This window comes from Oncorhynchus clarkii, chromosome 12, assembly GCF_045791955.1.
Source record: "Oncorhynchus clarkii lewisi isolate Uvic-CL-2024 chromosome 12, UVic_Ocla_1.0, whole genome shotgun sequence".
Classification (NCBI taxonomy): Eukaryota; Metazoa; Chordata; class Actinopteri; order Salmoniformes; family Salmonidae; genus Oncorhynchus; species Oncorhynchus clarkii.
Genome location: NC_092158.1, coordinates 29573006 through 29593435, shown reverse-complemented (window position 1 = coordinate 29593435; position 20430 = coordinate 29573006). Strand labels below are relative to the sequence as shown.

At 42.1% G+C, this 20430-nt stretch overlaps 1 protein-coding gene across 1 annotated transcript in view; it reads left to right on the top strand.

Moving 5' to 3' along the window:
* The first annotated feature begins 9717 nt into the window (after positions 1-9717).
* The window catches only part of LOC139423006 (sacsin-like), a 30447-nt gene continuing 19734 nt past the window's right edge, over positions 9718-20430 (top strand). The window contains exons 1-4 of the mRNA XM_071174553.1: positions 9718-9877; positions 10092-10131; positions 11319-11406; positions 11604-11715. Of these exons, the coding sequence (XP_071030654.1) occupies positions 10112-10131; positions 11319-11406; positions 11604-11715 (220 nt within the window). The 5' untranslated portion in view covers positions 9718-9877; positions 10092-10111. The remainder of the gene's footprint in view (positions 9878-10091; positions 10132-11318; positions 11407-11603; positions 11716-20430) is intronic.

Sequence of the window (20430 nt, the reverse complement as noted above, 5' to 3'; positions counted from 1 at the left end):
TGTAGAGTGCAATTGCTATAAAAAACGATAAAATCCATCAGCTGTAAAGCTGGGGAACCAAAAAGAGAAGTGTTACTGGTTTTTATTTACTAGTTAATTTATTTGTTGAATAATCTGTTAAGAAGTAAAGTAACATTATAACAACTATAGGCTTAGGGGGTTCACCTTAGGTGGCCTTCTGCCAGACCATATTGTGGGCTCGAGCAGGAAACCAAAGGGGAGCTTGAGGGTAACTGTGTCAAAGGTACATTAATGGAGTACTGGGAGTCTAGCCTATAGGGCCTTTGTCTACCCAGACAAAGTGCTGAAGCCCTGCCTTCAGCTAGAGGATTTAGTTGAAACCCTATACCTGGGACTTAGCGAGCATGACTCACCTGTGAGGGTGCTGTCCGGTCAATTAGAAAGGAAGGACCAGCCGCTAGCAGGAGTGTCTGAGATTTTGCTGTGCTTGTAATAAATAGTGTAACCCCGTCGTGGAACGTGACCTCCATGCACAGTGAGAATGAAGTAGTAAGAGCCGCGCCACTAATGAAAATAGTACAGAGCGGACTATAAATAAATATTGGATTGGTCATTGGTGTTATACACAAACACATAGCCCTCGCTGATTGTATACCGTGTCACAAACTACCTGTGAAGTGTAATCAGTAGGAAGGTGTGAGCTAACCTCTGTGGCAAGCAGGGATAGACCAAGATGGATGATCAGTTGTTAAAGTGGAGTTTAGGGCTCTACTGTTACAAACAGTTTAGGGTAGGAAGACAGGGAGACTGACTCCCCTGGAAAGAGGCTCATACCACAGATGGGAGTTGACCCACCCTGAGAGGTCAAGAGAAGATCCACAGGCAAAGACTACCCACACGTGAGTGAACCTAATAGGATCGCCAGGGTGGCCCGTACTAGTCACCTCGACACTAGCTAACAAAACATACAGTACAGATAAATTATTCAAATTCATTATCTTACACAATATTTTATCACAGCACTGGCAAACCATGGTTGGTGAACGCTCTGACCTTTGTCCCATCATAAGAAGGTTTATGTCCATTCTAATATTCTAAATCCTAATTTTTAATTCTATACCCATGTGGCTCAGTTGGTAGAGCATGGTGATAGCAATGCCATGGTTGTGAGTTTGATTCCCACAGGGTACCAGTACGACAATGTATACACTTGCTATTCCCCACCAGCTGTTGTCACGCTGGACCATGTTCCTGAAGCTGAGAGGAGAGGACTGAATGTAACTTTGTAGAGTTTTAGTCTACTAAGGTTTTGTAAGATGAGCTAGACTGGTCTAGCCTGTGAACCAGTTTTGTCTGGTTCAGACTGGCTTACCTTGACATACTCATGGTGGTTCTGCTCCAGTGTCTCCAGATTCATAGGCAGGTAGAGAAGCAGAAACAGTAAAAAAAGACATAGAAAGCCCAAGTCTCAGACCACATCTCAAACTTCCTTCATCTGTGTCTCGCATCTCCCTCCCTGTCTTACCAGTGATGGCTGTACAACAGGGTTGTCGATAGCTCAATGGCTGTGTGCGTGCAGCAGTTTGCTCCCCGTGACGGGCCCTATCCAGTCACCTTGAACTCTCCCAGCTCTTGCCCCCATTGGACACAGAAAGTCTTCAAATACACACACTGCAGTGCTGCACATCTGCGGTCCATACACAGAGCACGCACAATTCAAGTAGCTATCAAGCAAACACATCCTCACATGACTAGCTAGTAGCCTATAATTAAGTAACGTTAGCCTGTGTATAAATGGTTAGCTAACTAGACACACAATACAATATCAAGTAGTTACTTAGCTAGCTAGCTTCAAATGCTAGCTAGAGATTGTAGTTGTCACGTGCACAGCCGCCAGGTAACAATAGCTGGCTACAGAATTACAATTATCAAGTCACTCAACTAACAGTTGTAATGATTTGACCAAGAACACAAATTACACTCAACGGAAATTGTGTGGCTAGCTACTGTAGCTGCACTAGGAACAATAAATGCACCCAGTTCGGCAACACCCTCCCTTTCCCCGCTTACCTTGATAATGCTTGTTTTCCGATATCCAAAGTGAAGAAAGCAGAACGAAAAAGGCAGATTTCTGTAAATTTCACACATCTTGAAATAACAGATGGTGGTGGTGGTGAAATGTGGTGAAATGATTCTGTCATGCTGCTCAATGAAGGATACCCATTGGCCACAATATACACTGACCTAATTCAGTAGTCAATTCAACATCATCTTTTCTCTCCTATTAAGTCCTGTAGCTAACTACATGTCAGAGCTGTGCCTATACCCGACAACCCTCGTCTCACTGCCTTGACCTGTTGCTGCGACTCTTCCTAGTCTCTGTGAATGAGTAATTACAAATGTTGTTACAACCAGCAGTACATATTGAGTGTCTGTCTCTCTCGGTCTTGTCTGCAAAACAGACACTAACCTAGACCAGTGTGCAAAATTAAATAATGAAATGTAGTGTTGAAACCAATTCACCCAAACCAAGCCACGTTCAATCTGACCCAGAATGCAGTTCCACCTCGAAATTCCAGCCCTGTGTTTACCAACCCCTTGGTGATCAAGGTGCTTTACCCTCTCTGATGAATAACCCTGTTCTGAAGCAGTACTCTAAAATCAGTATAATCTCTGTGACATACCAGTCTGTTGTCTTTCAGATCACATCTGTTGGATTGGCTGGAGGAATGACCACCAAGGAGACTGTGTGGAGAACACTAACACAACTCCTGACAAATGCCATGAACTGGAGAGGGGCCAATGGGAAGGAGGCATTCGAACCACTTGCCCTGGTGGCACTGTTTTTGTCACAAGGTATGGGTCTCTCTCTCTGGGTTTGAATTAAACTAGTGCTTCTATTTAATGATTTGACCTACCATATTTCTCAGTGTTGAGGCAAAATACAAAACCTCTCTTTTGGAAACAAAATGATCACATGATATGATTGTATTCATATACAGGTTTAAGCTCATGATATTATTGAGTTGATGCAAAAGGGACAAACTGGCTTTTCCATAACAAATGGAAGAAGAAAAAACATTCTGGATTCAATGACCAACAGTGGGAATAGATTAATACTCCTTTAAAAGTGCCTTCCCAGTAAAACAATCTTGAATCCTCCCTCTGTTGTCTTTGTTTTCTGCAGGTGCCAACATCAATGCTCAGATAGAGGAGACAGTAATCAGTGATGGTCTAACATGTGTTGAGTCATACTGCTTTTTTTAATAACTTTGCATGGGTGAGTTGGATCAATGGATGGTCCATTGTGTGTCTACAACTGTCTCCACACTGACAGGAAAAGACATGCACTGCTGTGAAGGATCCTGCCTGACCCAAATGCTTCAAATGGCACAGTTACTGGCACAGGCTGTCTGTTTGACAGGCATTTATCAAAAGGAAACCACCAGAACACTATCCCTAAAAACAGTGAATAAAGTGATTGTTTGATTGAACCCGTTTTATCATAGACTAAATTACATGTTGACTACATATTTTGTTACCCTTTCCTGATATAATTTCATAAATCCTGACTGCTAGCTCTAGTTTAGACTTGTCTGGCACAAACACTTGTAGCTGAATGCATTGCTAATACCGCCATTCCCATCCTATTTCATTTTATGTATCTCATTAATAATTTACATAAACATCTGTGTGTGCTGCATTGTGGTATTATTTTCCTGTGTTGACAGTAGTAATGGTCAAAATAATAAGCATTAGAAATGTATTTATACATTTTCTTTCTTTGGTCTTTTTTCAAACCTTGATTACATTGCCCTGTGAAGGGTGCTGTCTTTCGGATGGGACGTTAAAACGAGTGTCCTGACTCTGTGACTCTGTGGAGATGGTTGTCCTTCTGGAAGGTTCTCCCATCTTGGCAGCACTCCACCAATAAGGCCTTTGTGATAGAGTGACCAGACAGAAGCCACTCAGTAAAAGGCACATGACAGCCCGCTTGGTTTGACAAAGGCACCCAAAGGACAATTGACCATGAGAAACAAGATTCTCTGGTCTGAGGAAACCAAGATTAAACTCTTTGGCCTGAATGCCAAGCGTCACATCTGTAGGAAACCTGGTGTAACAGTATAACTTTAGACCGTCCCCTCGCCCATGAACCAGGGACCCTCTGCACACATCAACAACAGTCACCCACGAAGCATTGTTACCCATCGCTCCACAAAAGCCGCGGCCCTTGCAGAGCAAGGGGAACCACTATTTCAAGGTCTCAGAGCAAATGACGTCACCGATTGAAACGCTATTTAGCGCGCACTGCTAACTAAGCTAGCCGTTTCACATCCGTTACACTGGCACCATCCCTACGGTGAAGCATGGTGGCAGCATCATGCTGTGGGGATGTTTTTCAGTGGCAGGGACTGGTAGACTAGTTAGAATCAAGTGAAAGATGAACAGAGCAAAGTACAAACCTGCTGGACCTCAGACTGGGGCGAAGGTTCACCTTCCAACAGGACAACAACCCTATGCAGACAGCCAAGACAGCACAGGAGTGGCTTCGGGACAAGTCTCGGAATGCCCTTGAGTGGCCCAGCCAGAGCCTGGACTTGAACCCGATCGAACATCTCTGGAGAGACCTGAAAATAGCTGTGCAGCGACGCTCCCCATCCAACCTGACAGAGCTTCAGAGGATCTGCAGAGAAGAATGGGAGAAACTACCAAAACACAGGTGTGCTAAGCCTGTAGTGTCATACCCAAGAAGACTCAAGGTTGTAATCGCTGCCAAAGTTGCTTCAACAAAGTACAAAGAGTCTGAATACTTATGCAAATTGTGATATTTCAGTTTTTGTATCAACCAATGTAATTTATATGGAAACGGCCGAAGCTGCTTACTATAGCTAGCTAATGCACTAGCAGAAGAGCCGCGCTTCCCATTTATTTTCAATGGAAGGAAAGCGGCGAGGGATCTTTGGGCGGTGTGAACGTGGTGTGGGAGGTGGTGAAAAAGAACTTTATCCAACTTTATGCAAATCACCAGCAGCGACTGCTGGACAATGACTAATCATATTGAGTGGTTCCCATGACGGATTTGACGTTATGCGACCCAATGCAAAGATGGCTGACAAAAATACTAGGATGGAAGCAAATGTAAGTGATTATAACATCATAACAAATGCAAAAAAGGTACAGTTGAGAATAATGTGTTAGTTAGTGTAGAGAAAAAACAATTATGCATATTTTTTAAATCATAGAGTTAATTTATGAAAATGGCGATTTAGCAAGCTAGCTGGTTGCTTTATGGGTGTTGTGACAGTATGAAATTGTAATTCTGGAAACAACCAGCAAACCAGGCTGTCATCTTGTGAACAGTGGATGTAAATAATCTAGCTAGCTAAAGCATTTATTGCAAATTGAATGTGCAATTTTGTAAGCTTGCCTTGTTGATATTTGCCATGCAATGCAGATATATGAAATAACGTAGCTAGCTAACTATTTTCTTGCTTATTGTGCAGTGGAGGATAAAAATATCTGTATGCCTATGGATGTGTAGCTAGCTATGTAGCCGATCTGTGTATGGACCCTAAAACGTTTGGTATACATATTAGTTCGGGCGGTGTACAATTGGCCCAGCGTCGTCATTGTAAATAAGAATTTGTTCTTTAACTGACTTGCCTAGTTAAATAAAGGTTAATATATATATAAAGAATTCTGAGTGTGAGTCATTAGGGCCTGGTCCGGGGTGAGCAGTATGTCCTGCGCAGCCAATTAATTGTAGTAGTAATCTTCATCCAAATCGAGGTTATTGATCACTGTTGTCCAGAAGCTATTTTCGGTCATAGGAAACTATTGCAAAAATCTTATGTAAAAAGCTAAAATAAAAAAAGTAGCCGGTAAAACGTCCTCTATACATTCTAGCGCCATTCTCATTCACAAGCGGCTCCTGGCATTATACCTAAAGCGGACATTGCCATTGGCAAATTTGAACACTGGAATATGAGATGTAATCTACACCTCAATTAGGATGCTAGACTCTGTGCATTGACTCTGGGCTGGTACCCGCTGTATATAGCCTTGCTACTGTTATTTTGCTGCTGCACTTTGTTATTTAAATGTTTTACTTAACACTTATTTTTATGAAACGCTTTGTTGGTTAAGGGCTTGTAAGTAAGCATTTCACTGTAATGTCTACACCTGCTGTATTCGGTGCATGTGACAAATACAATTTGATTTGAAATCCTCATTATTTAGTTTCATGATTTTTCAATTTAAGTGGAATGATTTCTATATAGCCTACACTTCATGGCTATCGCCGGTTAATGCTTGAACTGATTGAATCTAGGCCTAAGAGTCCCACACTTTGTCATGTATATTTTATTTCATTTCAACATTAATATAAAACCCCAGGGGGAATGTCATTAAAAACATTGTCAAGGCACAGATATAAATTAAACACAATGTAATGCTGTTATTAACTTCATTTGTCTTAGCCAAACTCATGTTAGGTTGCCTCTGACCAGTCTGCATCTGTCATATCTCTGACTCTACATTTGAAAAAATTACACTGTCTGAAATAAATTCCATAAAGTTATTTCTGTCCCAGCCTCTTCCCTGGGTGAAACAGTGACTCCCACCAGATCTAAGAGCCTGTATTGTACTGTATTACTAAGCAATGCTCCACATGCTCTCGTTTAAACTTGGGGTGGCATAGGTCATCGACACACTTATACCTCTACAGCTACATATGTAAGTACGTTTTACATCAGGGTTCCCTAGCTGGTGGGCAGAATTTGGCACACGGGTGGATTTATTTTCGGAAACACCAGGAAATCAGTTCCAATGGATTTTAATTAGGAAATATGTTCCAAGCATTCCCTTGCATAATAGAGAGACACACAGTGCATTCAAAAAGTTTTCAGACCCCTTGACCTTTTCCACATTTTGTTACGTTACAGCCTTATTAGAAAATACATTGTATTTTTCCCCTCAATCTACACCCATAATGACAAAGTGAAAACAGGTTTTTAGAATTGTTTCCAAATGTGTGTGTGTGTGTGTATATATATATATATTAAAAAAGGAAATATCACATTTACATAAGTATTCAGACCCTTTACTCAGTACTTTGGCAGCCTCATCTTCTTCTGTGGGTTTTATGGCAGACTACACTGCTGCCACCAACTAGACGATTTGAGCCCCCCCCCCCCCCCAAAAGAAATGTTTAAAAAATAAATAAATGTATCCATACGTAATAGTAAAACTAACTTAATCCACCCTAATAAAATAGTACATTGTCAAAACAAACAAAACTCCTACTTCTTCCTTATTTTAGCTCTAGGACCTGAGAGGGTGGTACGGCTTGTGCCAATATTGCATGTAACTCCTTCGCTGAGAAATCTTTCAGCCCCAGAAGCCGCAATCACTATGATTTCTATATTCCTGGACTTTCTCTACTCCTTGGCAGTGCCACTAATTACCATAGATATAAATGCCACAAATTCCACTTTCTTACCTTTGAAATGTCAGGATCCTGGTGGTGAAAGGCAACCCCTGCCTCCTGCAGTGTAGGCCTATCCACTACCATGGACTCTTCTGGTGCACCATTCAAACCCTCAACCCTTTTCACAGCTGCATATGAAATGCTCTGTACAACCCTGACTTTGGCCACATCATTCTCTTTCACCCTTGTGGGGCATTCAGAAGACGTGGAGTCATGGTTCCCACCCGAATTGCAACATGTCATATATTCATCACTTTTATAACACATAATATGATCCTTTCCACAACTTGGACATCCTAGCTTCTCACTTCTGCAAACACTTGCTACATTACCAAAAGCTTTACAATGATCACACTGTATTGGTCTTGGGATAAATGCTCTGACTATGTAGTTAATATACAGGTACCTTAACTGCACTTGAGTAGGGTGAGACTCCATATCAAAAAACAAAAGAACAGATAGACTCTTCTCTTGTTCACCATTCACCACACGATTTATCCGACGTGCTTCAATCACTCCAGGAATATCTTTTAATCTCTTCAAAATCGACTTCCCACCAGGTGCCAGATATAACCCCTTTGATGAGTGCCCTGTTCCGAAGAGCCACACACGACACTTCAAACTTATCAAATCCGTTAAGACATAATGCACGTTCCTTCTGATCTGCAGAAGCACAAGAAATCAAAACAAGCCTGCCTCTCGTGATCCTCACAGCCTTCACTTTACCCAGCACTCTCTCCACCAGTTTGGATAACTCATATGGTTTCTTCAAGATTGGTACTCTGCTCAGCTGCTCCTCATTAACAAACCGTACTCCTGCTAGATACAAAAGGTAATTCTCATCACTGTACACTACTTTGCTCCGGACAATACTCCAATTCTCCTTGATTCTACCGCCATTGTATTCAGAATCCACTTCATCATCCGCTTCCGCCATCTTTCGTTCTCCTCAAGACCGCACTCAACAAGCTGTGTAGCGCCATAAGCAAAGAATTATGCTCATCCAGAAGCAGCGCTCCTAGTGGCTGTTTATTTTAATGCAATCTGTTTTACCTTATTTATACCAGCATGTCACCCCAATTTTGAAAGTGCAGTAACTGCAGTTGACTGTGGTATTTTGGACACAGTAATTGCAGAATAACTGCATTGTACTGTAGTTGAACTGCAGTTATACTGCATGGTAACTGCAGTCACACTGCAAAATTACTGCAGAAAAAAAAACACATTTTGGATGCAGTATTTGCAGCATACTGCAGTTATACTGCACTCTAACTACAGTTATAATACAGTGTACTGCAGTTATACTGCACTCTGACTGCAATCTTTTTTCGCAAGGGACCTGCGCAACAAGAGGTGAAAAAAGCTCTAGATCACGTTTACTCCACACACAGAGACGCATACAAAGCTCTCCCTCTACTAAATCAAATGTGGTGGCACACTGACACACCTATTGATGAAGATGAGGCCATAAACTACTCATGGTTATGGCCGATGAGCTGGTCGTGGCAATAGCCTATTTCAAGATGATCTGCTTTGAAAAATAGTGCTGCTGTTAGCTACAAATTGGGAGTTGTTGATTTAAAAAAAGAAAATCATTGATTCTTCTGTTTCCAGCAGTAGACATTTGCTTTCCAATCTCTACGTTTTCCCCACAATTGTATTTTGAAATCTGCAATAGGCAAACCGACAGCCGCAACCAACCATATAAATATAATCCATTGATGGTAGTTCCCATTCGAATCGGGACTGGCATCCATTGGTAGCATACCCTATGAGTTTAACAGTAAAATTGCCAGAGTAAAAGGTTACAAACCTTTCTATAGATTATATATCTATGGCCACAATGTGAGGCTGTTTACATTTTAGAAGCAAGCCATTGGCTGCCTTCATCCCTAGGGATATGTAAGGGAGTTCTGATTGGTTCCAAGTTCAGCAAGTTCATAAATTTGCCTCAGCAGACAGTGTTGAAATATATTTTTTTTTCTGACAAAATGCGCAAGAATTGAAGGTGGCAACTCATTTTACAGTATTCATAATATAATTTCATTGTCATATACAACAAAATCAGCTCCTCCCTTGACGTAGATTGATCAACTTCACTTTTTTCGGCGTCAGCCCACCACCTATCACTCATACACCTTTGAATCACGTGCGAATAAAAATTTAAAGAGGAAGAAGATGAATATGAATCACGCCCTAATGAAAGTTTTGTTTCATACATGACAAGGCAGGAAACGAAACCATTTTGTTATTCCTATGCTGGCAGGGCAGACCAAGATAAAATAGGCGTTTCATTTCCCCGGAGGAGGAAATGTTGGTCAATTGAAGAGTCAGTAGAGGACATAAAACCATTAGTCTACTAAGAATATTTATTCTGATGACATAGGTGGCTTCAGATTACTCCATCATCACGAAGAAATGATTGAGGTAAATTGATCAATTTATGTATCTTAAATACAACAAAAGTCTTCTTATCATGATTATTATTATACGTTATTATTAAGACTAGGCTAGGCCTACTTGATCCTTGAGTAGTACATTTCTAAACTAGGGACATTTTTGTTTGCAGTCTGATTAGTACAGTTAAATTTGCTATCAAGCCATATAACAATAATTATAACTAATTCATTGGTTCTTGTAGAATCCTACCAATGTGGAAGGATGAGTGAGAGGAAAACACGGTGAGGAGATCATTTTAATCAGTTGAACATTCTAACCAGTAGAACATTTTAACCAGTTGCTTGGAACTGTATGTGTGTTCTCCTATAGCTGCACGATGTTTTACCTTGCTAACACTATACATGCTTGACCTGGTTAACACTATACATACTGTAGCTTTACCTTGTTAACACTATACATCGTGGGATTAACTGGAGATAATTTCCTGTTTCTATATAAAGCTATACAATCTATAAAAATGGAACCAAATGTCAGTTTTATGTTTAGCAAATGTATAGCATTTAAACATAATTTCTTCCTGCGTTTAGTAGATAGAAGGTATAGATTGAGAAGAATGTGGTTTAATTTCCAACCATACTGTGAAAACTAAACCACAGTTTCTAAACCCAAAAAGGCGCAACATTGCAAGACTTCCCGGAATGCTTGCGAAACAGACCAAACAGACCAGGCCAGCGTTTGAGAAGTGAACAATTCTTCCTTAGTTGTTAATTTTCTTGATATCTAAAGGCAAAGCCTAGATTTGAGCCAATGTCTTAAAAGTTGAAGATGTTATTACTCCAACCTCGTGAAAGTGTCAAACTGACCCATTTTTATTGTAGTCAAAAAACAACTTTATATTGTAATGGAGCACGTCTCAGCCATCGAGCCCGAGGTCCGGCGCGCTATCAACTGTGCCGCAAAAGCATGCTCGATTTCCGCGCTTATAAACCCAGGGTCGTTACACTACTCTCTCCTTTCAAAGAGCGCGTCCTCGCGCTAGCCTGCGACTCTACGTCTTACAAGAACGCACTCACCGGCCAAGCACACACACTGTCGTGGATGCAAGGTCCGATCAATGTAATGAAACAGCAGAGAGCAGGTCTCGAACCTTCGAGCCCGAAGTCCGGCGCGCTATCGCCTGTGCCGCAAAAGCATGCTCGTGCGGCAGGGTCGATTACCGCGTTAATAACCCAGGGTCGTTACACTATTGAAGGAATGCCTTTGATTGCCTGCACATGCGCAGTTCTGCGTGAGACGACGAACGTTAGACCCAAGACGTGTTTCTACGCATGAGCTTAGCTAGCCAACGTCGCCATGACATCGCCTACAAGTGTGATCAGGGATTTCTATTGGAGAAACAGTTTAGCCTATCTTCATACTGTAATGTCTTTGACTAAACTATCAAACTTCTTCACTTCTTATGGTTTAGAAATTCATTTGCTGCAACAGTTCCCCCTTTCATTGATTACCTGAAGGACATCCTGCGGAGGTACCCTGATGGAGGACAGATATTAAAGGTGACTTTGATAATCAATCAATCATGTAGTCAGTCATCTGTTCATTCTGTACACTTATGGTAAATGCCATTAAAGCCACTAGATTTAAAGAAGTAGTGTGAACATCTTGTATTGTATAAGTTTGCCATAGCCCAATGTACTATCCAAGTTAAAGGAACCTATGTAAACGTCCCTACCCCTATCTGTGCTGTGACCAGGAGCTTATCCAGAATGCTGATGATGCCGGGGCGTCGAAGGTGGTGTTCCTCCATGATGAGAGATGCTACGGCAGCCAGAGCCTCAAGACTGAAGGTCTGGGAAAGTACCAAGGTAGGGTTGTTTCATATTTGTGGAAGATTGAAGAGGGTCATTACATATCTGCACCCATTTTGATTTGAACAAAACCTTTCATACATGTTTGCGCATGGTGGAAGTGGTCAGAAAGTGACCTTTTGGATCTGAATGCCAAAACAAAGTTGACCTGTTTTGCCTACCAAGAGACCTCCATGTCTTCATCACTGAAAAAGATGAAGGTTTGAGTTTGAAAGTTTACAAACAGAGTTGTCAAACTATTCTACGATTTCTTGCAAAACAGTTTTACATTTTAAAAAATGTCTTTTTTTTTTAAAGCCTTAATGTCAATAATCTACAAACACGTAAACTAAGATTTTTCACATCTTCACAAATGTTGTAGCTTGGACTCTATTTAACATAATTTGAAAATGTTTGTGTTGTGCCTGTCTTCGGTTGAGACACAGCATACTAATGAATACAGGGTGGGTGTCATTTCAATCATAGAATTAATAGGAAATACCTATCCCTTCAGATCCCTGTAATTCAGCTAGTACACTATTTGATATTTAAATTGAATTAAAACTTTAACTTCCAATTACTATCAGAAAGATGGCAACCGGTCCACCCACTATCGAATGTCAACTTAAATGGGAATGTCTATTATTTTACATTTTAGTAATTTAGCAGACACCCTTATCCAGAGCGCATTCATCTTAAGATAGCTAGGTGGGAGAACCACATAACACAGTCATAGTAAGTACATTTTTCCTCAAAGTAGCTATCAGCAAAGCCAGAGCTAGTAAGGAGAAAAGAGTCAAGAGCCAGTACTCTTTGAAGAGGTAGGGTTTCAAATGTTTTCGGAAGATGGGCGAGGACTCTGCTGTCCTAGGTTCAGGGGGAAGCTGGTTCCACCATTGGGGTGCCAGGACAGAGAACAGCTTTTTTATTTTTTTATTAATTTTATTTCACCTTTATTTAACCAGGTAGGCCAGTTGAGAACAAGTTCTCATTTACAATTGCGACCTGGCCAAGATAAAAGCAAAGCAGTTCGACACATACAACAACAGAGTTACACATGGAGTAAAACAAACATACAGTCAATAATACAGTAGAAAAATAAGTCTATATACAATGTGAGCAAATGAGGTGAGATAAGGGAGATAAAGGCAAAAAAAGGCCATGGTGGCGAAGTAAATACAATATAGCAAGTAAAACACTGGAATGGTAGATTTGCAGTGGAAGAATGTGCAAAGTAGAGATAGAAATAATGGGGTGCAAAGGAGCTAAATAAATAAATACAGTAGGGGGAGAGGTAGTTGTTTGGGCTAAATTATAGATGGGCTATGTACAGGTGCAGTAATCTGTGAGCTGCTCTGACAGCTGGTGCTTAAAGCTAGTGAGGGAGATACAGTGCCTTGCGAAAGTATTCGGCCCCCTTGAATTTTGCGACCTTTTGCCACATTTCAGACTTCAAACATAAAGATATAAAACTGTATTTTTTTGTGAAGAATCAACAACAAGTGGGACACAATCATGAAGTGGAACGACATTTATTGGATATTTCAAACTTTTTTAACAAATCAAAAACTGAAAAATTGGGCGTGCAAAATTATTCAGCCCCTTTACTTTCAGTGCAGCAAACTCTCTCCAGAAGTTCAGTGAGGATCTCTGAATGATCCAATGTTGACCTAAATGACTAATGATGATAAATACAATCCACCTGTGTGTAATCAAGTCTCCGTATAAATGCACCTGCACTGTGATAGTCTCAGAGGTCCGTTAAAAGCGCAGAGAGCATCATGAAGAACAAGGAACACACCAGGCAGGTCCGAGATACTGTTGTGAAGAAGTTTAAAGCCGGATTTGGATACAAAAAGATTTCCCAAGCTTTAAACATCCCAAGGAGCACTGTGCAAGCGATAATATTGAAATGGAAGGAGTATCAGACCACTGCAAATCTACCAAGACCTGGCCGTCCCTCTAAACTTTCAGCTCATACAAGGAGAAGACTGATCAGAGATGCAGCCAAGAGGCCCATGATCACTCTGGATGAACTGCAGAGATCTACAGCTGAGGTGGGAGACTCTGTCCATAGGACAACAATCAGTCGTATATTGCACAAATCTGGCCTTTATGGAAGAGTGGCAAGAAGAAAGCCATTTCTTAAAGATATCCATAAAAAGTGTCGTTTAAAGTTTGCCACAAGCCACCTGGGAGACACACCAAACATGTGGAAGAAGGTGCTCTGGTCAGATGAAACCAAAATTGAACTTTTTGGCAACAATGCAAAACGTTATGTTTGGCGTAAAAGCAACACAGCTGAACACACCATCCCCACTGTCAAACATGGTGGTGGCAGCATCATGGTTTGGGCCTGCTTTTCTTCAGCAGGGACAGGGAAGATGGTTAAAATTGATGGGAAGATGGATGGAGCCAAATACAGGACCATTCTGGAAGAACCTGATGGAGTCTGCAAAAGACCTGAGACTGGGACGGAGATTTGTCTTCCAACAAGACAATGATCCAAAACATAAAGCAAAATCTACAATGGAATGGTTCAAAAATAAACATATCCAGGTGTTAGAATGGCCAAGTCAAAGTCCAGACCTGAATCCAATCGAGAATCTGTGGAAAGAACTGAAAACTGCTGTTCACAAATGCTCTCAATCCAACCTCACTGAGCTCGAGCTGTTTTGCAAGGAGGAATGGGAAAAAATGTCAGTCTCTCGATGTGCAAAACTGATAGAGACATACCCCAAGCGACTTACAGCTGTAATCGCAGCAAAAGGTGGCGCTACAAAGTATTAACTTAAGGGGGCTGAATAATTTTGCACGCCCAATTTTTCAGTTTTTGATTTGTTAAAAAAGTTTGAAATATCCAATAAATGTTGTTCCACTTCATGATTGTGTCCCACTTGTTGATTCTTCACAAAAAAATACAGTTTTATATCTTTATGTTTGAAGCCTGAAATGTGGCAAAAGGTCGCAAAGTTCAAGGGGGCCGAATACTTTCGCAAGGCACTGCAAGTGTTTCCAGTTTCAGAGATTTTTGTAGTTCGTTCGAGTCATTGGCAGCAGAGAACTGGAAGGAGAGGCGACCAAAGGAAGAATTGGTTTTGGGGGTGACCAGATAGATATATACCTGCTGGAGCGCGTGCTACAGGTGGGTGCTGCTATGGTGACCAGTGAGCTGAGATAAGGGGGGACTTTACCTAGCAGGGTCTTGTAGATGACCTGGAGCCAGTGGGTTTGGTGACGAGTATGAAGCGAGGGCCAGCCAACGAGAGCGTACAGGTCGCAGTGATGGGTAGTATATGGGGCTTTGGTGACAAAACGGATGGCACTGTGATAGACTGCATCCAATTTGTTGAGTAGGGTATTGGAGGCTATTTTGTAAATTACATTGCCGAAGTCGAGGATCGGTAGGATGGTCAGTTTTACAAGGGTATGTTTGGCAGCATGAGTGAAGGATGCTTTGTTGCGAAATAGGAAGCCGAATCTAGATTTAACTTTGGATCGGAGATTTTCGATGTGAGTCTGGAAGGAGAGTTTACAGTCTAACCAGACACATAGTTATTTGTAGTTGTCCACATATTCTAAGTCAGAACCGTCCAGAGTAGTGATGTTGGACAGGCGGGCAGGTGTAGGCAGCGATCGGTTGAAGAGCATGCATTTAGTTTTACTTGTATTAAAGAGCAATTGAAGGCCACGGAAGGAGAGTTGTATGGCATTGAAGCTCGTCTGGAGGGTTGTTAACACAGTGTCCAAAGAAGGGCCAGAAGTATACAGAATGGTGTCGTCTGCGTAGAGGTGGATCAGAGACTCACCAGCAGCAAGAGCGACATCATTGATGTATACAGAGAAGAAAGTCGGTCCAAGAATTGAACCCTGTGGCACCCCCATAGAGACTGCCAGAGGCCCGGACAACAGGCCCTCCGATTTGACACACTGAACTCTATCAGAGAAGTAGTTGGTGAACCAGGCGAGGCAATCATTTGAGAAACCAAGGCTATCGAGTCTACCGATGAGGATGTGGTGATTGACAGAGTCGAAAGCCTTGGCCAGGTCAATGAATACGGCTGCAGGCCTCCCGGGTGGCACAGTGGGTAAGGGTGCTGTACTGCAGTGCCAGCTGTGCCACCAGGGACTCTGGGTTCGTGCCCAGGCTCTGTCGTAACCGGCCGCAACCGGGAGGTCCGTGGGGCGACGCACAATTGGCCCAGCGTCGTCCGGGTTAGGGAGGGTTTGGCCGGTAGGGAAATCCTTGTCTCATCGCGCACCAGCGACTCCTGTGGCGGGCCGGGTGCAGTGCGCGCTAACCAAGGTTGCCAGGTGCACGGTGTTTCCTCCGACACATTGGTGCGGCTGGCTTCCGGGTTGGATGGCGCTGTGTTAAGAAGCAGGGCGGCTTGGTTGGGTTGTGTATCGGAGGACGCATGACTTTCAACCTTCGTCTCTCCCGAGCCCGTACGGGAGTTGTAGCTAAACAATTGGATACCACGAAATTGGGGAGAAAAAGGGGTAAAAAATATATATATATATAAAAAATAAAAAAATGAATACGGCTGCACAGTATTGTTTCTTATCGATGGCGGTTAAGATATCGTGCTTGAACTGGGATGAACGGGACCTGCCCTTCCGTAGGGGGGGGGGGCAAGAGACCAGCGGTGGGCATAACGAATTACTCTTTTTGGGGTGTGGGGTTTGGAGAGGAGGATCTGATGGTTCAGTGTCGGAGGCAGTGGATAGATCTAGGAGAATGAGAACAGAGGAGAGAGAGTCAGAGAGCCTCTGTTACACAGAGAAGAGCCATCTCAGTTGCGTGACCCATCTTGAAGCGTGACTGGTTAGGGTTAAGAAGATCGTTCTGTGAGAGATAGCGAGAGAGTTGGTCAGAGACAGCTCAAGTGTTTTGGAAAGAAAAGAAAGAAGGGATAAGGTCTGTAGTTTTTGACGTCAGAGGGGTTGAGTTTCGGTTTCTTGAGGAGGGGATAGGGCTGTGGTGGTCATGTAATTTTGTCAGAAATTAATTGTCATGCAAATGAGTGCTGGTCTCACGGTAATTTACTGTTAATTAACCAACATGTTTAGCATGCCTTTGGAACATCTACATTTTAAAAAGTCATTAATTTTATATAGCCATCACAATAAAATCCATGATTTATTTAGTTGTGATAGGCCTATAAACCTGGGAATGTCTTAGAAATCAAAACATGAGGGCTGCATGATGCAACTCTATATTGATGATTTGGAAAAAGATGCACAAAAAAAGCATGCGCTCTGATCCAAGTGCTTCCGGTGAGAGAGCGAGAGAGATGATTGCATTGCTGCTATGCTTGTGTAGCAAGAAAGTTAGGGTATATCTAATCAATAGAAGATGGAATTAAAATGACAGAATGAAAAGAAAGGCTACAACAACCAAAAGCCAACAGGTAGGCTGCTATTTAGGCTATAATCCAGAGTTATATGTAGGCTAACTGTAGGATGGTGAGAAGCGCAGTAACATTATGGCTAGCCTCAATTAGCCTAGTTAGCTAGCTTCTCAGTTTAATGCTGTCAAGACAGGTACTATGTAATCGGATGGGATGATAAATAACTAGCAAGAAGTTAGTCTAGCGCGAGATAACAGTGGTTGTGGTAGCTCTCTCTGGGAGACTCACGGTGCATCTGGCTTCCGGCCAGCCGAACTGATTGAGTGTGCGCACATGCTCCCTAAAAAGACATTAGCTTGACTAATGAAGAAAAAATCTGGAAAGCGGCGGTATTACCCCGGGACAGTAGAGGGCAATGAGTTAGTAATAGCCATCTATGACCAAACAAGGAAGTGACGACACACCCAGACAAGGGACGGGCGGGAGAATACAATTGTGTACACAGAGAGAAACTTGACTGGGAGAGGAAGATGGCGGAAGTGGATGCTGAGTTCGAATTTATCAGCGTGTTGTGTAAATTTAGTGAAGACGAATGTTTGAATGGACAACAGTAATATTGAAAACTGTAACAAAAAGGAAATTGTCAAATTGGAGTAGACGAAACGTGTGTAAATGATAAAGAATTGCTTCTTGTTGAGATGCGTTTGAGTAAGGATGCATATGAGAAACCTGTTTGAGGTGTGGAAAATGGTGAAGTGTGTGCTTGGAAAAGTGGAGTCTGTCAGAGTGACAAGGAGTGGTTGTATTTCTGAAGAGTAGAGGAAGATTGCAATGAGCCTCAAAATAATCCGGACAACAGAAGTTTTGTGTTTTGAACTTTGGAGTAGAGCACCTTTCAAAGGAGTCATCTCGGGTGACAACAGGTATTCAGGTTGAATACCCGAATTGAATTCGTGGTGTGATTGGTGCCCAGCGTCTGACCCGCTGGGTGAATGGAGAAAAATAAGAAAGTCTGTCGGCCCTGTTTTTTTGATAAAGAGCAAATACTATGGGTGTTTTCTATTAAGATAATGTGCCTTGTTAAAAGGCTAAATAGCACTAAAGGGGGTAAGCAAAGGCACTATGTGTAATCCTGGGATTAAGTGTATTTATTGGTATAATTCTATAATGGTCTATAGTTATCTGTACTTAATCCTATAATGGCACATAGTAATATTATAGTCCGATAATGGCATGTACCAATCTTATAATTGCCTATATTCATCTGTAGTTATTATTTTCTTGGAAATAATGTAATTGATCCAAAGAACTAGAGGGGAGCGGAAACCCCGCCCAGAGGTAAAAACTTAGATTTGGAAACAATGGTGGAGTAAAGCCGAGGGGATATGGTTATTAGCATAATGTGGAGGGACTATGAAACTTGTATACGCATGAAACTGTATAAAAGGAGTGGACTGAGAATGAGTCCGGCAGTTTGTCCATGGGCCAGCTCGGCTTGTTACTTTGTAATGAAGTCTATTTCAATTCACAAGTTCCGGTATCTGAGAAATAGGATTGAGCAAATATTTCTACGACAATACCTACGGATGTGAAGCTTGGTTATGTCAGATACGCCATAAGAACTTTCGTCCCCAAAGCCCTGCACTGTAAGAATTGTAAAGGATTTGGCCATGTTTCAAGTGTGTGCAGACGAACAGAGTATACTGAAGAAAGGTGTGTAGAATGACGACTGTGTTGCAATTGTGGTGGGGATAATGAGTTCCTAGAGTGCCCTGTAAGGATGAAGGAAATTGAGGTGGCAAGTTAGAGCGGTCAATCGAATCTCCTATGTGGAGGTGATTAAAATAATTGAGAAAACATGTGATGCTAGTGAAGAGATGGTAGTGGATACACCACAGCCTGTAGTAAATGTTTGCTGTCAGACAAAAGATAACCATATTTTTAATACACTGGGTTTTGTTGCATTCATTTCCACAGTTATAAACTGTACAGCACAAGTCTCAAAGAAGTCGAAGAAACTAGACGTTATTGTGGCTGCAACAGAAAAGTTTTTGGCACTCATGGATTTTACATCGGCTCCAGAAGACCAGCCCTCTCAGGTCCCCCTTGAGCCTGTGTAGGGATCAGATCTGTTTTATTTATTTATTTATTAATTTATCACAGGTGTCCATCTCAATGAACCTGGGCATACCTACAACTACTGACACTCTTGTTGTCGGAGAGTCATAGAGAATGCATTCAGTATCATGGCTATGAGGATTCTTGGTCGTCCAATTGAGTGTACACCTGAAAAGACTAAGGACATTGTGAAGGCATATGTGGCTCACAACTTCTTGTCCTCCACAGATGAAGCTCATGAGCTGAACACAAGATACTTGCCTCCCGCTTTTGCTGACACGCCCCTCCCTTATGGCAACTACCAACCTGGAGAGTTGAGAAGTGTTGTCGCCTGCCACCACCATCTCCAAGGACGAGGGAAGGAGACTCTCTCGTTCCAGGGCGACACGGCTTGCAAGTGAAACAAGCTTAGGGACTACTTCCTCTCCCCCCTGGACGTGTGCCATGGCAGGAAGACATAGTTAGGCGAGGACAACTCAACCCAACGCCAGCAAATCATGTAAATAACAAGTGTCAGGAATAAAATGAGTCAGTGTAGATACAAATATTTATTAATAGAAAAATAGAAGAAATATTACAAGTGTCTGCAACTTTGCTCCTTTTGTCTTTTCCTCAATCCTGACTATTCTCCCAGTCCCTGCTGCTGAGTCCTTTAGATGCTTTTTGGCAAACTCCAAGCGGGCTGTCATGTGCCATTTACTGAGGAGTGGCTTTTGTCTGTCCACTCTACCATAAAGGCCTGATTGGTTGAGTGCTGTAAAGATGGGAGAACCTTCCAGAATGACAACCATCTCCACAGAGGTGGAGCTGTGTCAGAGTGAACATCGGGTTCTAGGTCGACTCCCTGACCAAGGCCGTTCTGCCCCGATTGTTCAGTTTGGGCGGGAGTCCAGCTCTAGGAAGAGTCTTAGAAGAAGTTTTGAACTACCATCTAAGAATGATGGAATGATGTATTCTTGGGGACCTTCAAAGCTGCAGAAATGTTTTAGTTCCCTTACCCAGATCTGTGCCTCGACACAATCCTGTCTTGGAGCTCTATGGACAATTCCTTCGACCTCATAGCTTGGTTTTTGCTCTGACATGGACTGTCAACTTATATAGACAGGTGTGTGCCTTTCCAAATCATGTCCAATCAATTGAATTTACCACAAGTGGAATCAAGTTGTAGAAACATGGATGATCAATGGAAACTGGATGCACCTGAGCTCAATTTCGAGTGTCATAGCGAAGGGTCTGAATACTTATGTAAATAAGGTATTTC